General features: G+C 43.1%; 1 protein-coding gene across 1 annotated transcript in view; it reads left to right on the forward strand.

Annotated features, from left to right (window-relative positions):
- Positions 1 to 481: 481 nt before the first annotated feature.
- Positions 482 to 21,007, forward strand: part of Ank2 (ankyrin 2) — a 557,097-nt gene continuing 536,571 nt past the window's right edge. The window contains exon 1 of the mRNA XM_040751830.1: positions 482 to 986. Coding sequence (XP_040607764.1) covers positions 915 to 986 — 72 coding nt within the window. The 5' untranslated portion in view covers positions 482 to 914. The remainder of the gene's footprint in view (positions 987 to 21,007) is intronic.

A 21,007-nucleotide genomic window follows, 5' to 3' on the forward strand; every position in this document is an offset into this window, starting at 1 on the left:
CTAGGCCAGCCCTCCTGCAGCATGCATGACTTGTGCCCCAAGCTCTTGCACAGGTCTGCGAAACCTGGTCGTCTCTTCTCCAAGCTCTTCCCGGTGAAAGTGCTCAGGGTGCCTTAAGCAAGATGCAGCCAAGTCACCACCCCGAAGGATAGCTGGCAGGCTATTTCTCATAGGGAAAAAGGTGGAAAAGAGGAAACGCCCAAAGCCTGAAAGATATTTGACTTGTGACATTTCACCCTCCTCAGTCCACATTTGACAGGAGCTCAGGTCACAGTGTCATTCTCCATTCTGGTCACTCCATATAAACGAATTCTTCCTCATCAAGAGGGAGTGGTTGGAAGGACAAAGAATGCGTGCGCTAGAGGTGGGTGGGTGGCTCGCCCACGCGGCCTGGCGATCCGGCGTGTAGCGGGAGCCGAGAGTGAATGGGAGCTGAGCGGGCCCGCGCGGGCCAGGGAGGAGCCGCACCGAGCCTCCCGGGGGACGTCTCCCGGGCTGCGGGAGCGCCGCCGAGCTTCTTATCCCCACCCACCTCGCGAGCTCCGGCAGGCAGTGGTGCATATAGACATATTTCTGGGAGCTGTCCATGAGCTCATCGCTCTCCTGGCGCGCAGCGAGAGAAGGAGCCCTCCTCTTTCACCCGGCGCCTCCAGCAGCAGCCGCTTAGCGCGTGTCACCCGCCCAGCCAGCAGCCCACCCGGCGCGCCATGGCCCCGCCGCTCCCCGAGCGGAGGTAGGTGGGCGCGATCCTCTGTCCCCCACGGACCATCGCGGTCACAGGCGGCCTTCCGCCGCGGCCGCCCAGGACCACGCGGGTCCCCGGGTGAGCCCGAACGCACCAGGCCCGGAGCCGAGGAGCCGAAGACACGAGGGACGTCCGGGCTTGACCGAGGAAGAGTCCCGGGAGCGTGGACATGGCTTCTCCCACCTCCCCCGGCCCGGAGGGCGGGGCCTGCACCCCGCCGAACCCACCGCGGATCCGTCAGGTGGGTGCTGGATGTGAGGGGTCGCAGTCCCCCACGTCCTCGCCTCCCCCAAGGATCGGGACCTCGACCTCAGGGCAGGGGCTCGTCCCTCAGGGGATCCACACAGGCGCGCCTGGACTCCTCGCCTGGCCCAGGCGTATTCTCGAAACCTCTTTTTCATAGTCCACTTTGCAATGCACACACACACTCAAACACACACACACACACACACACACACACACACACACACACACACACACACCCCACAGAGGCGCGCGCCTTCCCTAACCAGGCGTGTAACTTCTGTCAGTACATACTCACACCCACACACCCGCAAGCTGACCCCTCTGCGCAGCACAGAGGCACACACCCAGCTGTCACATGACCCACTGCAGAGCTATACCGTTAGAAGCCACTCAGGGTGCTGGGATGGGATTGTATCCCTGACCGGAATTCCCTGAGGTCCTTTGCCAGGGATGGCTGCAAACGTTGGCTTCTCACCCACAGGAGCGAAGGGACCACAACTTTCAACACAGCCATTCCTAACAATTGCTGCCATGTAGTTGTAGGAAAAGTGTTCATGCTCGCCTTTAACTGTGCTCACAGTTTGCTCAGTGCTCCAGCACCGCAAGAAGGGTTTGTGAACTTGTCTGGCTTTTGAATAAGTCCTGTTTTCTATCTATACGTTAATAATTTTAAAAGGGGGCATACATAGCAGCCCATGCCTTTAATTCCAGCACTCCAGCGGCAGAGGCAGGGGAATCCTTGTGAGTTCGAGGTCAGTCTGGCTGGAGCTCTTAGTAAGACCTTGTCTCTAAAAACAAGGTGGTGGTGGGGGCGTCTGTGGGGAAGTACTCACCCACTGAGATTTGGTATGTAGGCCTTTTCTCTTCACTTGCTGCCATAGCCAGGGCCTCCACCCTTAGCGCATTAGATTATTTTATCACAACGGTAGGGAATGCCCTCCAGCCCTGTTCAAATGATGTGTTATTCTGAGATGTGATTTGCTAATGGCAACCAAGGCACTTCTTTACCAAAGAGAACTGGATTCAGCTATAAAGAGAGTGAATATGTGGTTACTATCTGAGCAGAAAAGTAACACCCAACAGAAAGAAATGGTGTTTCCTCCTAACAATATGAAATCTTTGAACAACACCTAAAACTCCATAATTTATGAATAGGTAATACTAAAATTTGGTTGATACTTAACTTGTCTCATTTGACTCCTAATATCTGTATGTAGAATTGTATTATGGTATGCTTTTCAATGAGCATTTAAAATACAATGCCTAAAAATTAATGTGAACTCTTTTTTTGGTTTTTGTTTTTTTGGAATGGCAGTCTGTTTCCAAAGGAATTGTTAGGTCAGGATTCTAGTTTTAAGACGGTATATTTTAAATTGCACTTGAAGTTTTTTTTTTCCCTTTAGAATTGTGAGAACAAGCATTCAATCTGGGATAGGGGTAGTTAGGCATGTAAGAATGAATATGGTGTTACTATTTGCCATGTAAAAGAAATCACAGCCTAAGCAAAAATCATTTTTATATCTGTATTGGCTAAATATGTTAATATGGGTATGTAACACTCAGATGTGAACATTTAGGAAGTAAAATGTTAACTATATTAATTTAAATACAATATAAGCATGCACAAATGTTTCTGTGAAGTCTTATTCTATATTTAGAACACTTTTACTGACCTCAGGTATACTAGCGATGAAAATAGTTACTTGGAAGAATTTGCATGAAAGGTCATTGCTGTTGTGCAAAGCAGACACTTTCCCGAGAAGACACCATTAAAAGCTGTGTGAACTGACATAATGGAGTGACATCGAAGTCACCAACTGGTATCCCCTGTTCAGGGTTTCATGTTTTTGACCTTCCTGCACACTCCTTCAGAGACTGCTGCATTAATTTGCATAGGATGTAGAAATGGGTTGCCCAGATTGGTCATTGCCCTCTACCTGACTTACCCAGTCAGGTAGAACAGGAGTGCTGACAACCCCTGGCTGCAGAATTGAATCTCCTCCATTTGCCTGCAAGCAATTCAAAACAAATTAAAAATAGCAAAGCAGAAGGTATAGCTGGATTGTCCTGCTCAGTGGTCAGCTGTTTGACGTCCCAGTCACACAGAGTTCTAATAGTGTCATTGTGTCTCTGTCTTTTATTCTTTTTCCAGTGCATTCCAGGTTTAGTTGGACTTAATTTGAAATCTGAACCTTCTTCCTCTTTCTGAATATGTCGGGAGAAAAGTATGACTAAAAACACAGAAGTCCAAAGGAGTCAAAGTTGTAATTAAACACATTAATTAATAAACTCACTAATCATAATTTTAACATTTTATTTTATTCAGAAATAAAAATATTTTTGAAAAGGTCTAATGAGTATATAAAAGTATAGTTGGTAAATTAATATATTTAATTAGTAATTTGAATGAAAGTATACTATGTTGCCTGGCAGTGGTAGTACATAACTTTAATCCCAGCACTTGGGAGGCAGAGGCACGTGGATCTCTGAGTTCAAATCGAGTTCCAGGATAGCCAGGACTACATAGAGAAACCTGGTTTTGGCAAAACAAAAACAAAAACAAAAAAAGAAAATATACTGTGTTGAAATTCACTTACTCAACACACTCTCATTCATAGGTTTTTCTCCTTTTTTAAGTTAGAAAAATTCTTATGTTGCATTTTGAGCATATTCCCTAGGCTCCACTCCATTTTCTTTTGTTTTTTTTTTGAAGATAGCATTTAACAGAACCCAGGTGGCAGCCAACTTGCTATATAATCGAGGATGACCTTGAACTCCTGATCCTCTTAATTCCAGGGGTGAGTTACCAAACATACTACAAAATAGTACTTTAGCCGGGCGTTGGTGGCGCACGCCTTTAATCCCAGCACTTGGGAGGCAGAGGCAGGCGGATCTCTGTGAGTTCGAGGCCAGCCTGGTCTACAGAGCTAGTTCAGGACAGTCTCCAAAACAATACAGAGAAACCCTGTCTCGAAAAACAAAACAAACAAACAAAAAAAGTACTTTATATCCTAAGGTAGATAAATGAAGAAGGAAAGCTGGGAATGTTGGCACACACCTGGAAACCCAGCCCATGGGGGGGGGGGGAGACTGCTATGAATACAAGGATAACCAGAGCTAGATAGCAAGGCCTTGTCTTAAAAAAGAGAGAGAGAAAGAGAGAAAGAAAGGAAGAAAGAAAGGAAGGAAGGAAGGAAGGAAGGAAGAAAAGAAGGCAAAACCATTTCTCATTAGTAAATATGGATATTTACGTTTTATAATAAAAACATTGAACTATTTGAATTTTCAATTGTCTTTGGAGTCCTCTTAAAATTTAGATAAAGTAACTATTTGTCAGCATTTTTTTTGATCATTTCTTTAGTAATGAACCTAAATATCTAAGTCTGTATAGATCAAAAAATACCAGTATATGAGCTGGAGAGATGGCTCAGCGGTTAAGAGCACTGACTGTTCTTCCAGAGGTCCTGAGTTCAATTCCCGGCAACCACATTGTGCCTCACAACCACCTTAAATGAGATCTGGTACCCTCTGCTGGCTTGCAGGCAGAAGGCTGTATACACAATAAGTAAATAAAATATTTAAAAAAACAACAAAAATACCAGTATATAACTGAATTCGTGTTTTGATGTACTTGATGTGCTCATGCTCTTGTTTAACAATTTGATATATTTTTGGAATATTTATCAATCGAATGTTATTTTTACAACTTGATCTTTTGGACTCAGATTGTATCTTATTATTGATGTTGGTATGTGTCTGTGCCTGTGTGTATACATAGTGTAAGAGTGGGCACACACACCATGGCGCACATGTGTAGAGTTGGTTCTCTCTGCCTACCTTTAAGTCAGTTGTGAGGATTGAACTCAGGTCACCAGGCCTGCAAAGCAAGTGCTTTTACTGGCTGAGCCTTTGGCCAGCTTTGGCCAACTAAGTTTTTGTTTGTTTGTATGTTTGTTTTTTTGTTTTTGCTTTTTAGAAATTTTAGAAAATGTTGATACAACTTGAAATATCTGAAATACTTAATTATCTTCACATTAATTATCTACAAGTGAGAGTCTAGGACAGGTGACCTTGAACTTCATTTTGTCCTTACAGAATGACCCTTATGAGAGAGAAAATAGCAGCAACAACAGCAATAATAATAATAACTTATCAATATGCTGTCTTGTCTCTTATTTTTACTTTTATTTTATTTTATTTTTGAGACAGGGTTTCTCTGTGTAGCCCTAGCTAGCCTGGAACTAGCTCTTGTAGACTAGGCTGGCCTTGAAATCACAGAGGTCCACCTGTCTCTGCCTCCCTAGTGCTGGGATTAAAGGTATGCCCCACCATGGTCTGGTGAGAAATGATAGATTTACAACTGAACTTTTAAACAGAGCACCTTTTAAAAAAGAATTATTTATTTTTATGTGCATTGGTGTTTTGCCTGAATGTATGTCTGTGTGAGGGTGCCAGATTCCCTGAAAGCTGTGAGCCGCCATGTGGGTGATGGCAGCTCAATGTAGGTTCTGTGGAAGAGCAGCCAGAGCTCCTAATGACTGAACGATCTCCACGGCCCCTAAACAGAGCATCTTTACATAACATTATACACTAAGAGGCCCTGTGGATTCACGGGGCTTCCATGGTCCTGATGCTGTGAATCTCTGAGGAGCTATGAGATGACCACACTCTTTTTTTTTTTTTTTTTTTTTGGTTTTTTGGTTTTTGAGACAGGGTTTCTCTGTGGCTTTGGAGGCTGTCCTGGAACTCGCTCTGCAGACCAAGCTCGCCTCAAACTCACAGAGATCCACCTGCCTCTGCCTCCAGAGTGCTGGGATTAAAGGCTTGCGCCACCAACGCCCGGCTGAGATGACCACACTCTTTGTGCCACAAAATGTGGTGTCACCAATTTCTTGGTGAGCAGTCCTTCCCCAGGATGTCATTTCATTTACGGAAACAAAAAGTGTTCCTTTTGTGTATGCTTTAGTAATTTAGAGACCTCTCACTTGGCGATAATGAAATGTTTACAAGGAACCAGCCAAAGTGCTCAGCTCACAACAGTCTTGGGAAGGAGATATTGTTGTATCCATTTTCAAGATGATAAAGTATGAGTTTAGGAAAGCCATACTGTCTGTTGAAGTTCACAGATAGAGAGTTCCAACCTGGGGATTTAAAATGGGTCTTGGTGGCTTAGTTCACAGCCACTGTTTACTGCCCACTCTTCCAACCCCAGCATCATGCATATTAAGGGAGCTTTTAGCTTGTGTAATTATTCTCATGAAACTCTCTTTTGGGCTGCCTTGACTTGATTGTGGGTTTTAAGCAGAAGGGAAATAGCTCAAATCCATCAAGTGAGAAAAACTTGAATTCTCTCTCCAATTTGATGTTCTCTCAAAGAGCATTTCTTCAACATTGGGGTTCCTGAGCGCAGAGGCCGCCTCACCTCGTTTTGCTTCTCCTGGGGAACTATCCAATTATTTCTGCTGTCTGTGCCACACTCCTGAAAAAGGTCACGGTTTGAATAATTTGGGTTAATGGAGAATCTTCTTGAACAGATTCTCTCCTCTCCCTAAAATACGTATACTTTCAGTGTCAAGATTTTCTATTAATTCTATTCTTTGGATAGGCTTGTTTTGGTGTAGAGATACACCTCAAGGATGTGTATATATATCTCTGTATGTACACACACACACACACACACACACACACCTTGTACAAAGCCCTACATTCAGTCCCCATCATTGAACAAAAAGATGTTATATTGTGAATTTTTATGTTCTACAAAGCATTGGAATTTTAGAGAGGACAAATGAACTTGGACAGTGAAAGGATGGGAGAAAGAGGCATTACATGAACATAGCAATGTATGAGCATTTAAGCTTATATTTCAAGTTAAAATTTTTTTGTTTTTGTTTATTGTTTTTTAGATACAGGGCCTCCTGAAGCCCAGAATGGTCTAGAATTTTCTGTGAAGATGAGGATGATCATGAATTCTTGATCTTCCTGCCTCTACTTTCTTAGTGCTGTAATTACAAGCATGGGTCTCCATGCCAGTTTTTATATGTTACTTTTAATTTGTATATAGTAAAATTCTCTTTTACATATAGCTTAACAAATTTTGATAAATATTAAATGTATAATGATCACCATCTGGGTACAGAATAGTTCTCTCACTTTGTAATATTTCATCTGGTAATCATGTGGCCCAACACTCCACTTACATCTGACACTTGGTGGTCAGGAGGCTGTTCCCAGTGTGTGTGTGTGTATGTGTGTGTGTTTCCTTCAGTGTTGGACACTGAACAAAAGATCTGATGTATGCTAGGCAAGGACTCAGTCACTGCACTATACCCCCAGCCCAAGAACTTACATTTTTGCCTTTCCCAGAATGTCAGATGAATAGAATTGCCTGGAATATATCCAGCTGATATTGATTTTTTCCACTCAGCCTGTAAAGCCCATCTAAGTTATTGCATGTGTCAACATTTTATTCCTTGCTGTTGCCAAGCTGTATCTATTGTGTGGTCTAACACTCCTGGCCATTCACTAGATGAATCTTTTGGGTTGTATCCAGGTTAGGGCAATTATGAATGAAGTTGTTATTAAATATTTGTATGTAGGGTTTTGTGTGAGTATAAGATTATATTTCTCTTGGATATGTTTTTCTCTAGGAATAGGATTGTTGGATCATATGTGTGCTGGATAGTTTTAGGTCACCTAAGAGGAGGGAACCTCATTTAAGAAAATGCCTCCATAAAATTGAACTGTAGGCAAGCCTGTAGGGCATTTTTCTTAATTAATGGTTAATGGGGGAGGGCCTAGGCCATGGTGGGTAGTGCCATCCATCAGCTTGTGGGCCTGGGTTCTAGAAGGAAGTAGACTGAGCAAGTCATGATAAGAAAGTCAGTAAACAGAACCCCTCCATAGCTTCTGCATCAACTCCTGCCTCCAGGATCCTGCCCTGCTTGAGTTCCTGTCCTGACTTCTCTTAGTGATGAACTACAAATATGGATGTGTAAGCAAAAAAAAAAAAAAACCTTTCCTTCCCAACTTAATTTTGGTCATGGTGTTTAATCATAACAATAGTAGCTCTCACTAAGACAATGTGGTAGGTATATGTTAGCTTAATAAGAAGCTTCCAGATAGTGGGCCCAGGCCTTTAATCCCAGCACTTGGCATACAAAGGTGGTTCTCTGAGTTTGAAGCCAGCCTGGTCTATAGAGTGAATTCCAAGACAGTCAGGGCTACACAGAGAAATCCTGTCTGGAAAAAAACTAAAAGAAGAATAAAAAGATTTCCGAGTCCGTTTTATTTAATATTAATGAGAAATAAGAAGGGACTTTAGGCTTCAGTCACTGTGGACTATGAAGATTAGCATTTTACGTTTTTATAAGTAGTCATTATAGGACCAGGTTCTGGTACACTGAGGAACTAATTACATATGTCTAGTGACACATAGCAGCCTGAAGTTCAACAGGCTGTTCCCCTAGCTTTTATTTCAAGCATAAATAGTTTTCATTATCAATTCCTGCATAACAAGCCAGCGTGGACGCAGCAACAGCATGTTCCAGTCATGCATTGTGCTCACTAATCTGCAGGCTAGTTAGACTGAGGAATCAGCTGGGGTGACCCCTCAGCTGGGGCAGGAATCATGTAAGCTGACTCCAGTCACACATCTTATGTCTAGTGGCCAGTGCTGGATAAGGCTGGAGGACACCTGGGTGAGTGTTCTTGGCTCCTGACGCACAGTGACAGAGCACCAAGTGTAAGAGTTCCAGTAAAATTTTGCAGTCTTTAAAAGCATCCTTATGACTCAGCTCTGGAACCACCTAAGGTCCCTTTGCCTTATTCTGTTGGTCAAGGTAGTCCAAGTTCATCTAGATTCAAGGAGGAGAACCCAGAGATCCATGCTTGATACACACGAGGGTGGAAAGTGACATCACATCGTAAAACCAGGATGATGTGTGAGCCTTCTTTGAAAATGTGCCCTACCACCAGGGGCATGTCTTTAATCCCAGCACTCGGAAGGCAGAGGCAGGTGGATCTCAGTGAGTTCGAGGCAAGCCTAGTATACAGAGCTAGCTCCAGGACAGTCAGGGTTACATGGAGAAACCCTGCCTCGAAACAAACAAATAAACAAATGCTCTACCCCAGAGAGTGGGTGTTACATTGATAGAAAGTAAGCTGATGTCAAACAAGACTCATCCTGGTGTTTGCCATTGTGACAAGGACTAGTAAAAAAAAAATCATTTCAAAGGAGATACTTTCTCACTTCTCCATGAATCACTGTGACAAGCCTTATACTTGATTTTTCTCATCTCTTTAGCAGGCCAAAGATCCCGGACTTGGGTCTGCTGGTAAAATTTGGACAGTGTTAGTCTGTACTGCCCTTAGACTCAAGCAGGAAAGCATCTGTGTCAACAGCTACCCCCATTGGGGCTCTTCTGATCATGTCCTTTCCTACTGAGTGAGGGGTGCCTAGAGACAGGAGACTCATATGCGGCTTCCATAATTTTTCTTCAGCTGTGCCCTAGAACTCAGGACATGGAATTCCTATCAAACTGGTCTCATGGGTAGAGCAAGCCTTTCCCTTTGGTCTTTTTTGAAGAGGGAAGCCTGTGAGGCCAGTATATATACCCTGGGACCCAATGATGGACATTGGTTGGGTTTTATTTTAGTTTTTAATTTATTTAACTTTTATTTTGTACGTATTGGTGTCAGATCCCCTGGAACTGGAGCTACAGACAATTGTGAGCTGCCATGTGGGTGCGGTGCTGGGAATTTGACCTGGGTCTTTGGAAGAGCAGTCAGTGCTCTTAATTGCTAAGCCGTCTCTCCAGCCCCCCATTTGTTGGGTTTACAGGCTGACAGCAAAGCCTCTGGTATCCACATATCCACACACTCACACATCTTGTATCAAATCCAGCTTCATTACTAAATAGTTTTGTGACATCAGGCAAGCTACATAACCTATTTGTGTCTAACTTCACTTTGGAAGTGGAGGTCATACTGGTATCCACTGAATACAATTTGTTTAAGGATTAAATAATACAGTATTCATATGAATTTAGTTTAGTGCCTGGATCCTTGTAAATGCTTTTTTATTGTTGTATCATAAATGCTCAGTAAATATTCAGTTTCTTCTTTCCCAAGGACCACACTAGATGGTGTTCTCCTGAGCAGTAGACACAGGCCAGCCTCAGGGTGTACATCTCTCCTTGTTGTTATCTGCATAGGTCTCAGTAAATTGTGAACATTCATTTAGTAATCTAATAGTTCATCTCAGAGGTCCATGATTAAACCAAAGGAGAGTGGAGCTTGTGGTTTGGTAGTAGACTGCTTACCAATACAGTGTGCCCTTGACTCTAATTCACCCCGTTCCCCTGTACTGCCAAAAAACTCTATCAAAAATGCAAAACAGCAACAAAGCAAACACATTAAAAACTTGAATGCTCTAGAACTGTACTATCTCTAGACTTAGAGAGAGAAAAATATTACAGGCTGGAACTGAAGCTCCTTTGGTAGAACACTTGCCTAGCATGCATGGAGCCTTGGCTTTCATCTTTAACATTTAAACCAGGAGTGGTAACACATATGCCTGTAATACCAGCATTGTCAGGGTGGAGGCAGTAGGATCAAAAGTCTAAAGTCAGGGCTGGAGAGACGCCTCAATGGTTAAAAGCACTGGCTGCTCTCCCAGAGGACTGGGGTTCAATTCCCAGCACCCACATGGCAGCTCACAACTGTCTTTAACCCTCGTTTCAGGAGATCCCACACTCTCACACATACATATGTGCAGGCAAAATACCAATGCGCATAAAATAAAAATAAATGTTAAAAAAGTTTGAAGTTGTCTTTGGGAACATACAGAATTGAAGACCAGTCTGGTTGGGATACAACGTTGTGAAAAAAACAAACAGCAACAATACTAACAAAAAACAAAACATAGTTTTGGCTAAAATCACTTGATTCTAATGTGTTGGTTAGCCAGTTGTCATTTACTATACTAACATGTTTTTTTTTCTCCCCCGAGGCAGGGTTTCTCTGTGGCTTTGGAGGCTGTTCTGGAATTAGCTCTTGTACACCAGGCTGGTCTCGAACTCACAGAGATCCGCCTGCCTCTACTAACATGTTTTAAAAATAGTTTTACTATGCTTTTTATTTTTTGGGGGTTTTGTTTGTTTGTTTGGTTTTGGTTTTGTTTGTCTTGACAGGGTTTCTTTGTGTAACAGCCTTGGTTGTCCTGGAATAGCTTTGTAGACCAGGCTGTCTCCTGAGTGCTGGGATCAAAGGCGTGAGTCACCAAACCCAGCTTATTTTTTGTTGTTGTTGTTTTTTTTTTTGAGACAGAGTTTCTCTGTATAGCCATGGCTGTCCTGTAACTCACTGTTGTGGAATATTATTTTAAGATCTGTTACATTTGTTTATGCTGTGGAACATTTGTTTAAGGATGTAAAGATCTGTTGCTTTCTTTAATGTTACATTTGTTTTGTTTTTTGTTTTTTGTTTTTTTTTTGTTTTTGGTTTTTCGAGACAGGGTTTCTCTGTAGCTTTGGAGGCTGTCCTGGAACTCACTTTGTAGACCAGGCTGGCCTCGAACTCACAGAGATCCGCCTGCCTCTGCCTCCCGAGTGCTGGGATTAAAGGCGTGTGCCACCAACGCCCGGCCTTTAATGTTACGTTTGTTTAACTGAAGCTGTGTTAAACGCCTGATGGGTCTAATAAAGAGCTGAATGGCCAATAGCTGGGCAGATAATGGATAGGTAGGGATGGCAGGCAGAGAGAATAAATCGAAGTATGATATAATCCTTTGATTTCTGGGGTGTTTTACTTCTGTCAACTTACTATGAAAATCCTCCATTATATACCAGCCCATTAAGCTAACACTGTGAGTCTAGCTAGTGTTTCAATAATTTTATTTATTTATTATTTGCTATGCAAGGATTAAATCTGGTGATTCTCATATTATTCTGTGTTGAATATATGTACCTGGCCGTGGCAGATGGTAAGCTACAGCTGGTGGTGGGAGTGGGTATATAGATGTTTTTGTTTTTTCTGAGATAGGGTTTCTTTGTGAAGATCTGGATGTCTTAGCACTCACTCTACAGTCCAGGCTGCCCTTGAAATCAGGGATCTGCCTGCCTCTACTTCCTGAGTGCTGGGACTAAAGGTGTACACTGCTTCTGCTGGGCTTAGACGTTTTAAACTATTGCTTTGAAAATCACGTCAGGATTGTTTGCAGGCTGCAAACACAACTGTCTTGGTTGGAGCCCAGGCTAGCAGCTTTTCTATGACAGAGGATCAGAATGGGTTCCTCTAAGGATATCCTCAATTTACAGTTGGAGGGATGGATGAGCCAGTGTTGCAGCCAGAGGCCTGAGTGGGTTGGGTCGTATTCCTGTGCATGGCATCACACAGCTGGAAGAAGTTAGAGGAGACTCTCTGACCTAGGTTTCTGATTTCTTCACCTGGAACTTATTTTTCCTTTTAATGAAATTAAGCAAACATTCTTTTGTTTTACCTGAGCAGGACTGAACAATTTAAATTTTCTTAGTTTTTTTTTTTTCAATTAGCCTAGAAAGTAATGAATCCTATTTTGGCATTTCTCACAATTAGTTTTTTTTTTCTTTTTGATTATCCTTGAAAACAGTTTTGTTCATTTTTTTTCTTTAACGAGGTACTGAGGATTGATTGCCTGGCGTCAAGCTGTTCCACAAGCACTCTGTGTTACTTCCCTAGCTACCTTTTTACTGTTTTCAGACACTGTCTTTATTAATGTGGCCAGGCTTGAACGAGCTCCAGAGCCCCTGACTTTTCTTTAACTTCCCCACTTGTGTGCTGGGGTCAGGGATACAGGGGTGTGAGGGCCTTGGAAGGCAGTGCGGAAGCATGGTGGTGTATGCAAACACCTCAACGAAGCCCATTACTTTGTGTTCTTACCTTTCTTAAAGTCAGTAAAAAGATTTAAAAAATCTTTTGTTTCACTAAAGAAGTGCCAAATCTCCGGGAATCTTCCACACCGTCTCATACACAGGCTGTCCATCTGTCGTCTTCCTATAGAATGGATGGTCTGTTGCCAGGCACTAGGCATTAAAAGCCAGACTCCTGGAAATGCAATTTTTCAAATCCATTAACCTTTATTCAACTCTAATGAAGAAGAATCATGCCATCTTTCCGCAGCTTATGATGCAGTGCGAGTTGGATTTGACTGACCTTTTACCCCCAGATTGTCCTAAGATGGGCTAATAAAGCTAAAATTGTTTTAGAGGTTTTATGGAAATTGAGTTTCTCTGTTGCTGTCTCTGCCTTCATATCATAAGGTTATTTCCCTCTCGTTCATTTGGGGGTTGAACATGCTCAATAAAGCCCTTTCTGGAAGCGGTTGCTTGCTGAAAGCTTTCTGCTACACTATGGAGCAGCCAAGACACCAAGGAAGATGCTAAGTGCATGGTCTTGTGGCATTACCTGCATTGTGGACTTGAACCAGCTTGGGGACAGGGTTGTAGTGACAGGGCTTTAGAGGTAAAGTGGCGGGATTCTTTGAGCCTACAAACCCCGCACTTGCCTGAGAACCAACCCTCTGAGATGACTTCTCAAAATAATTAAGTTCTAAGACTGGAGAGCTGGCTCAGCAGCTACAAGCAATCGCTGTTCTTTCAGAGGTCCCAAGTTTGTTTCCCAGTGCCCGTGTCTGTCTCACAACAGCTTGTAACTCGAGCTCCACGGGACACGAAGGCCTCTTCTGGCATCTGACGGCAATACCATACACATGTCATACACTCAAACAGATACACAGACTCACACAAATACAAGTAGAACAAATCATTACCTCAAAGCAGCAGAGAAACCCTGTCTCAACAAACAAAACAAATCTTTAAAAAAGGAGTGTAAGGCAGGGCGTTGGTGGCACACGCCTTTAATCCCAGCACTCGGGAGGCAGAGAGAGGCAGGAGGATCTCTTGAGTTCAAGGCCAGCCTGGTCTACAGAGCGAGTTCCAGGACAGCCTCCAAAACAATACAGAGAAAACCCTGTCTCGAAAAAAAAATAGGAATGTAAGTGCGTACATTTCTTTTTTTGTTTTTTGTTTGTTTGTTTGTTTGTTTGTTTTGAGACAGGGTTTCTCTGGCTGAACTCACAGAGAGATCTGCCTGCCTCTGCCTCCCAAGTTCTGGGATTAAAGACCTGTGCCACCACCGCCCAGCTAACTGTGCACAATTCTTTTTTTTTTTTAAAGATTTTATTTCTTTATTACATATACAGAGTTCTACCTACATACCAGAAGAGGGTACCAGATTGAATTGTAGATGGTTGTGAGCCACCATGTGGTTGCTGGGAATTGAACTCAGGACCTCTGGAAGAGCAGTCAGTACTCTTAACCTCTGAGCCATCTCTCCAGCCCCAAGTGTGCACATTTCTAACACCATAGGAACTAATGACACCCATAACACTCATTGTGCTGTGTGCTTTCTTTCCTTTTCACCCTCGTTCATTGGCCATAGAGCCTGGGCCAAGGCCAAGGCTGACAGAGAGATTAAACCAACTCATTTGTTGTGGCAAGAGGAATGATTTGGTTGAAAAGTTTGCAAACATCCTCCGTCCTACAAGGCTTTTAGCAGTTTTGATTTAGCGAACCATTTTTCCTTCGGAAGCTGTTCCCACTGAGGCTGGAGATGACCATTTATACAGTCAGATAGGATCAATGTGAGAGGTCAGGATGGTAAGGCTGTAGACACCATTCTCATTATGCAGCAATTATCTCCACTCCCTCTGCAGTCTAGCATGTGTGCGAGTCTCTATGGCTAGCCCTGCTCTTCCAGTGTCCTATCTGCTCATTCTCAGCCATGATAATTATCACAAGTCAGACATAAGGAGGTCAAGTGTGATGGGCCTGCTTATAATCCCAGCTCTTGGGAGGCCGATCCACCATGATTGCTACCAGCTCAAGTTTTATTTGAACAAGAGCCCGTCTTAAAAGGAAAGCAAGAGCTGGGCATGGTGGCACAAGCCTTTGTGGCCAACCTGGTCTACAGAGCAAGTTCCTGGACAGCCAGGGCTACTAAGAGACACCTTCTCAAAAAGCTTTTCTTTTGAGAAAAACAAAAACAAACCTCGTATCCCCCGCAAACAACAACAACTAAACAAATAAAATAGAGCTAGGAGTGGCTACCCATCCTAGCTTTTGAGAGGCATGCTGATCTTGCACTTGAGGCCAGCCTAGGCTGCATAGTGAGATCCTATTTCAAAAAGGGAACAAAGGGTGGTGATGTGGCTGTCCAGTAGAACACTTGTCCTATTTGTGCATGGCCCTGGGTTAGATCCCCAGCAAATGAAAAATAGAAAGGAAAGAAAAAAACTCAGGCTTAGCAGATCTCTCAAGATCAAAGACAAGTAAATGGCAGAATAAGTGATCCGCACCCACATATGTTAGACACGAAAGCCTGCGTCCTTAAATAGCACACGGAATGCCACCACCTTATGTCAGCTGTCATGCTGAAGCCGGGAAACACAGGCACAGATACTCTCAACAGTGGGAAACAGCAAACTGACAGAGTGTGTTGGATTTGATAGTGGAGGTTATGGTCCAGTCCAATGGGGCCCTTCGTCTGCCCTGGTGAATTCTGAGGTCACAAAGAGAGGCTGGTGCCTAAAGAACCTGCAACGTGGTTAAGCCAAGGAAGGAACTTGTCGAGCAGAGCGTGAGGAGTGTGTTTCTCACCATGACTGGTTCATGGTTTTCCTACCGGTGTTTCTCCTGGCGCATTGTCACTCTCCCCCATCACCACCAAATGGTCATGTCTGTCAGGGTTTTGCTTTTTATCTTTGCTTGATTTCCTCTCTTGTATATCTATACTTTTCCTCAGACCAGTCACCCCATTCCTGCAGCTTCTGTTATCGTGACAGGCTACTGTCCCTTCAGTAGGTGTCTTCAGTGACATCCTCTCTTTGTGCCCTAGGTTTTTATCTGTGTGTTTCTCCATCAGGTCCTGCAGACAGAGCTTGGCTGAAGAGACTTCATTATCTGGACTCCATTCTAGCTGTCCTTTTCGTTCCCTGTCTTGGGTGGTACACTCATTTAGCTGATCAGGAAACCTGGAACTACCTTTGGTTTCTCTCCCTCTTGCTTTTCCTGTTTTGGTCTCACTTTCACTGTTCAAGTTTAGGCCTACATTGTCCCTTTTGCAGCTTTATTGTAATACTTCCCAATAGATTTCACTCCCCTTAATCTCCCTCTTCTATACAATCATGTCTGATAATGTCATTTCTGTTTAATGGAATCAGATGTGTGCTTCCTCAATTGCTCTGTTGGGAGCTGTTGAAAACAGAAAGCTTCCTTTACACCGGGTGCCTAACAGGATGGCTGATAAACAGGTGCTTGATGAGTAGTTTAATCTTTGAATTGATAATATGGTCAGCCATGCGGACTGGATAGAAAAAACACATAGTTGGTTTTATAATGTACTTTTAAAAATAAAGGCATTTTCAAGCACTTTATTGTGTGATGCATCACTCAAGTATTTGTTGCCTAGAGACTGTGTTAACAAATTACAAAAGCTATTTTGTTACTAAAGGACTTGTCCTTGGTAGAGGACATAGGATATCATCATCACTATCATCATCATCATCATCAGACTCATCATCATCATTTTATTTTTAAGTGTACAGGGTATGTCGGTGTTTAGGAACTACCCCCACTCAGGTTCCCCCCAGGAATGCTATTGACTCCCTTTATTCCTTTCCTGCTTCAGAGAAAACAGAAGCCCATAATTCCAGGTCAAGCTTTAGGGTGGGCATCCAAAAGGTAAGAGGGAGGGTGCTGAGGATGGGTGGGACTGAGGATGGAAAATTCCTTTATTACTCTTGGGGTGTGCCATTGTGATGAAGATAATAGACTCTTATTGTCTTGGAGCAGACTCAAGGGGAGGTGACTGCCCCTAAGAAGGCAGTGTTATTACAAGCAAGGAGGGAAAGACTGTGAGCTTCCAAATTGGAAGGAGAGAAGCAGAAAGCAGGGGAATAATTCTAAAGATGTAGCCATTTGTCTAAGGAGAGGGGAAACAATGGGATTGTGAGTCCTGAAATGAAGGTGTCAGGCTGATTGTGTCTAGCTAGCAACCCAGAGGCAGGTGTGATGTAAATAGCATTAGCAGAAAAGATGTCCAAAAGCACGGCTTGAAGTAAGTGAATCACCTGGGATTATGCAGATCCAAACCCCAGGTCTCTAGCGAGATCTCTGAAAAGGCTCTTGTCCTGGAAGGGAAGCAGAAACATCAGAGAGGAAGTTTCTGTACCTTGCACGCATTTCCATCAAATGCTAAGTGTTAGCTCTTTCAAATTTGATACACGAAAGTAAACTCATAAGCTAGTTCATTGTATTAAATTTTCTGCTTCTGTAGTCACACAATGTAAGCATTTCTTCAGGATTTAGTATAATACTCTAAATTGCTTCAAGGCTGACGGATCATCTCTGCAAAGACCACAATATAGCTGTGATTTATCCTGTGTTGGTGTCTTCATTTCTCTTTTAACATATTCCTTCTCCTGACTGGTGTTCGGAAGGTCTTTTCACCAGTCGGGGGTGCAGTTCAGCGCTATAGCATGCTGCCTTTCTCTCTAATTTTTGAGATGGTATCTCTTGAAGGCCAGGATTCCTTCAAAGTTGCTATGTAGCCAAGGATGACTTTGAACTTTTAATTTTCCCAAGTGCTAGGATTATAGGTGTAAGCTACCTTTCCTGGGTTATGTACCACTGGAGATTAAACCTAGGGCTTCATGTGTGCTAGGCAAACGCTTGACAGTTGAGTTGTGTTCCCAGTTTTCATCATATGCATTTGCCTGTGAGACCCTGGGTTCACTAGTCCTCAAAGGTCTTTCTCTGGGGCAGAGAGATGCCTTAGAGAGTAAAGGTGCTTTTACACAAGGCTGGCAACCTGGGTTACATCTTTGGAGCGCACATAAAGATGGACAAAATAAACCAACTCTACTACCTTGTCCTCTGACTCCATATAGGTGTGCAACATTAACGCTATACCTGTTGTGCACATACACACATTCAGATAAATAAAGTCTTCCATGTTCACATCTCTGTTCACGGAGTAAGCTTGGCTAGAAGTCACCTTGCAAGTACCTTCTCCCAACTTGTTGCTAGAACTGGTCCTGTGCCCCTCCGCTTCTAGAAAATCCTAAACTGAATTTTGTTTGAGGACATTAGAGAAAGGATTAGTGATCCAACCAACAATATCTGCTGTACTAACAGAGAATGTCATTGGATATTAAGACTTGTGACCCCTGGAATCAACTTCCTATGTGCTCCCACCCCCTTATATAGAAAGACTGGGTTTTTATTCCATTTACTGCTCAATGGAAGGAAAAGTGATTTTCATTTTCTGTTAACTGTTGCTAGAAGGGCTCGATAGAAACATCCTGGTCAACATTGCGGTGATACCCAGAAGCAGTACCACCTAAGAATGCCTAAAGTGTTTCTGTAGAGCATCTACCAGCTAAGGCCACAGGTGATCTTAGAGACAGGGACAGCATTGCCCTTCACAGCTGCTTAGAATGTGCTTGCAAGGGTTGTAGTTTTCAGTGGATATGATGAAAATATATATGGATATATATCTATATTTTAATTTTAAGGTTCTGTTTATTAGCCGGGCATAGTGACACATACCTTTGATCCCAGCACTCAGGAGGCAGGGACAGGGGTGGGGGCAAGGACGGGGGCGGGGAGATCTCTGTGAGTTCCAGGCAACTTGGATCTACACAGCAAATCTCAGGCCAGTAAGGGCTATATAGTGAGAGAGACCTTTTCTCAATAAAGAAAGAAAGAAAAAGAATAAAAAACAAACTGTGTTGATCATTTATGCTGAACCAAATTCATAGCTACCTTAGGACACAGTGACTGTTGGGTCACAGGTTGGATGCCCCTAGGGAGCCTTTCCTTCTGCAATGTTTAGAGTATAGCCACAGGAAGTTGCTGAGAAAGAGCTCTGTGTAGAAATGAGTTAAGGGCATGGAAAGACAAGTTAGTCATCCTTATTCAGTTGCAATTCCAACTTTTCTTCATCAGACATATGTGGGCTTCTCTTTCTTCCTTCCTTCCTTCTTTCCCTCCTTCCTTTTTTTTTGGGGGGGGGGTTAAAGAATAGTTCCCTTGCTGTGCACTGGTGGTGCAAGCTTTTAATCCCATCACTCTGGAGGCAGAGGCAATTGGATCTCTGTGAATTCGAGACCAGCCTGGTCTATAGAGTGAGTTCCAGGACAGGACAGGCTCCAAAGCTACACAGAGAAACCCTGTCTCAAAACACCAAAAAAGAAAAAAAAAGGAAAAAAAAGAATAGTTCCCTTTTGCAATGTCACTGATAACAGTTGCAATTTGTTTTATTAAATGTTTTCATAGTGGTGGGGGGAGGGGAGCTGGAAAATAAAAAAAAATGTTTTCATGTTATTATTATTTAGTTTTTTGAGACAGGGTGCCTCTGTGTAGCCCTAGCTATCCTGAAACTTGCTCTTTACATCAGGTTGGCCTTGAACTCATGGAAATCCATTTGCCTCTGCCTCCAGAGTACTAGGATTAAAGGTGTGCACTATCACTGCCTGGCCTTAAATATTATTAAACTTATTTTATTACTTTATATGTATCAGTATTTTGCCAGCATGTATATTTGTGCACCATATATGTGCCTGAGGGAGGTAAGAAGAGGGCATTGGATCCTTAGGAAATGGAGTTACAGATAGGTCTGAGCTGTCTTGCAGGTGCTGGGAATAGAACCTGGGTCCTCTGGAAGAGTAGCCAGTACTTAATCACTGAGCCATTTCTCCAGCTCCCTGTTCTAAACTGTAAGCAGAAACAGCAATACAAAGGAAGGGGGTCTCCCATTGTTTCATTCCCCCCATTATTGGAGGACAGTTGCTTCCATATTTAGTAAAGTAATGTGTGGGAAGCCATCTGGGCATTGTGCCCAGTTTGTTTAATTTCTGTTTATTTGTGAAGTGTCGTACATTTTGCTTCATTTATTAGATTATTACTGTTATTAGTTGCTACTAATGATATATCCTAATGTGTTATATATCTTGTACTGAAGCAACAGACTTCCCTCCTGTGAACAGTCTCATACACTGCTTCAGTTTAAAGAAAGGATCAGCAGTGGCAATAACTCTACAATGAATCCATTTCCTGACTTGTGGGTCTTTACATGTTTTTTTTCCTTAGTGTGTTCTGCGTGTGTAAAAGAGACAGCTTCCCTTCCTATTCCCCCACACTGTGGCTTTTTCTACCTCTACAATTTTGCTCATTTGCTCATTTGATCTTTTCTCATCTATCTTTCAGAGCTCCAGCCTCCTTCAAGCATTGATACCAATTTTATTTTTTGCGAGGAAGGTTTCCTGTTCACATAGACCTCCTTCACGGTGGCAGGTCTCTTGTCTACCTGAGGCACTAACCTAAGCACTGACTGTATCACTGACACCACATTTATTTCTGTTTACTTATTGTGTATGTGTTACAGGTGGGTGTGTGTTCCTGCGCGAGTGCATGTGTGTAAGAGATGATGTGTGTGTGTGTTTGTGTGTGTGTGTGTGTGTGTGTGTGTGTGTGTGAGAGAGAGAGAGAGAGAGAGAGAGAGAGAGAGAGAGAGAGAGAGAGAGAGAGAGAGAGAGAGAGAGTGCAGATGCCAGAGGTTAATCCTTGTTTCCGTTTTCCAGAAGCCAGCTACCTTTTTTTTTTTTTTTTTTTTTTTTTTTTTTGACAAGAGTTTCTCTGTGTAACAGCCACTGTGTAGATCAGGCTGGCCTCAAACTCAAAGAGGTCCCCTGCTTCTACCTCTTTGAGTTCTGGAACTAAAGGTGTGCACCCCCACCACACAAAGCCGTCTGCCATAATTGTTAAAGTGGTTTGTCAATGATGTTAGGCTGACTGACTAGTGAACACCAGGGATCTACCTGTCTCTCCCTCCCCAGTGCTCGGAGTGTAAGTGTGCACCACTGTGCCTGCTTCTTTTGTCTGCTCTGGGGATTGAACTCAGATCTTCAAGCTTTGC

Source organism: Mesocricetus auratus, unplaced genomic scaffold (genome assembly GCF_017639785.1).
Source record: "Mesocricetus auratus isolate SY011 unplaced genomic scaffold, BCM_Maur_2.0 Super-Scaffold_100009, whole genome shotgun sequence".
In the NCBI taxonomy this organism is placed as follows: Eukaryota; Metazoa; Chordata; class Mammalia; order Rodentia; family Cricetidae; genus Mesocricetus; species Mesocricetus auratus.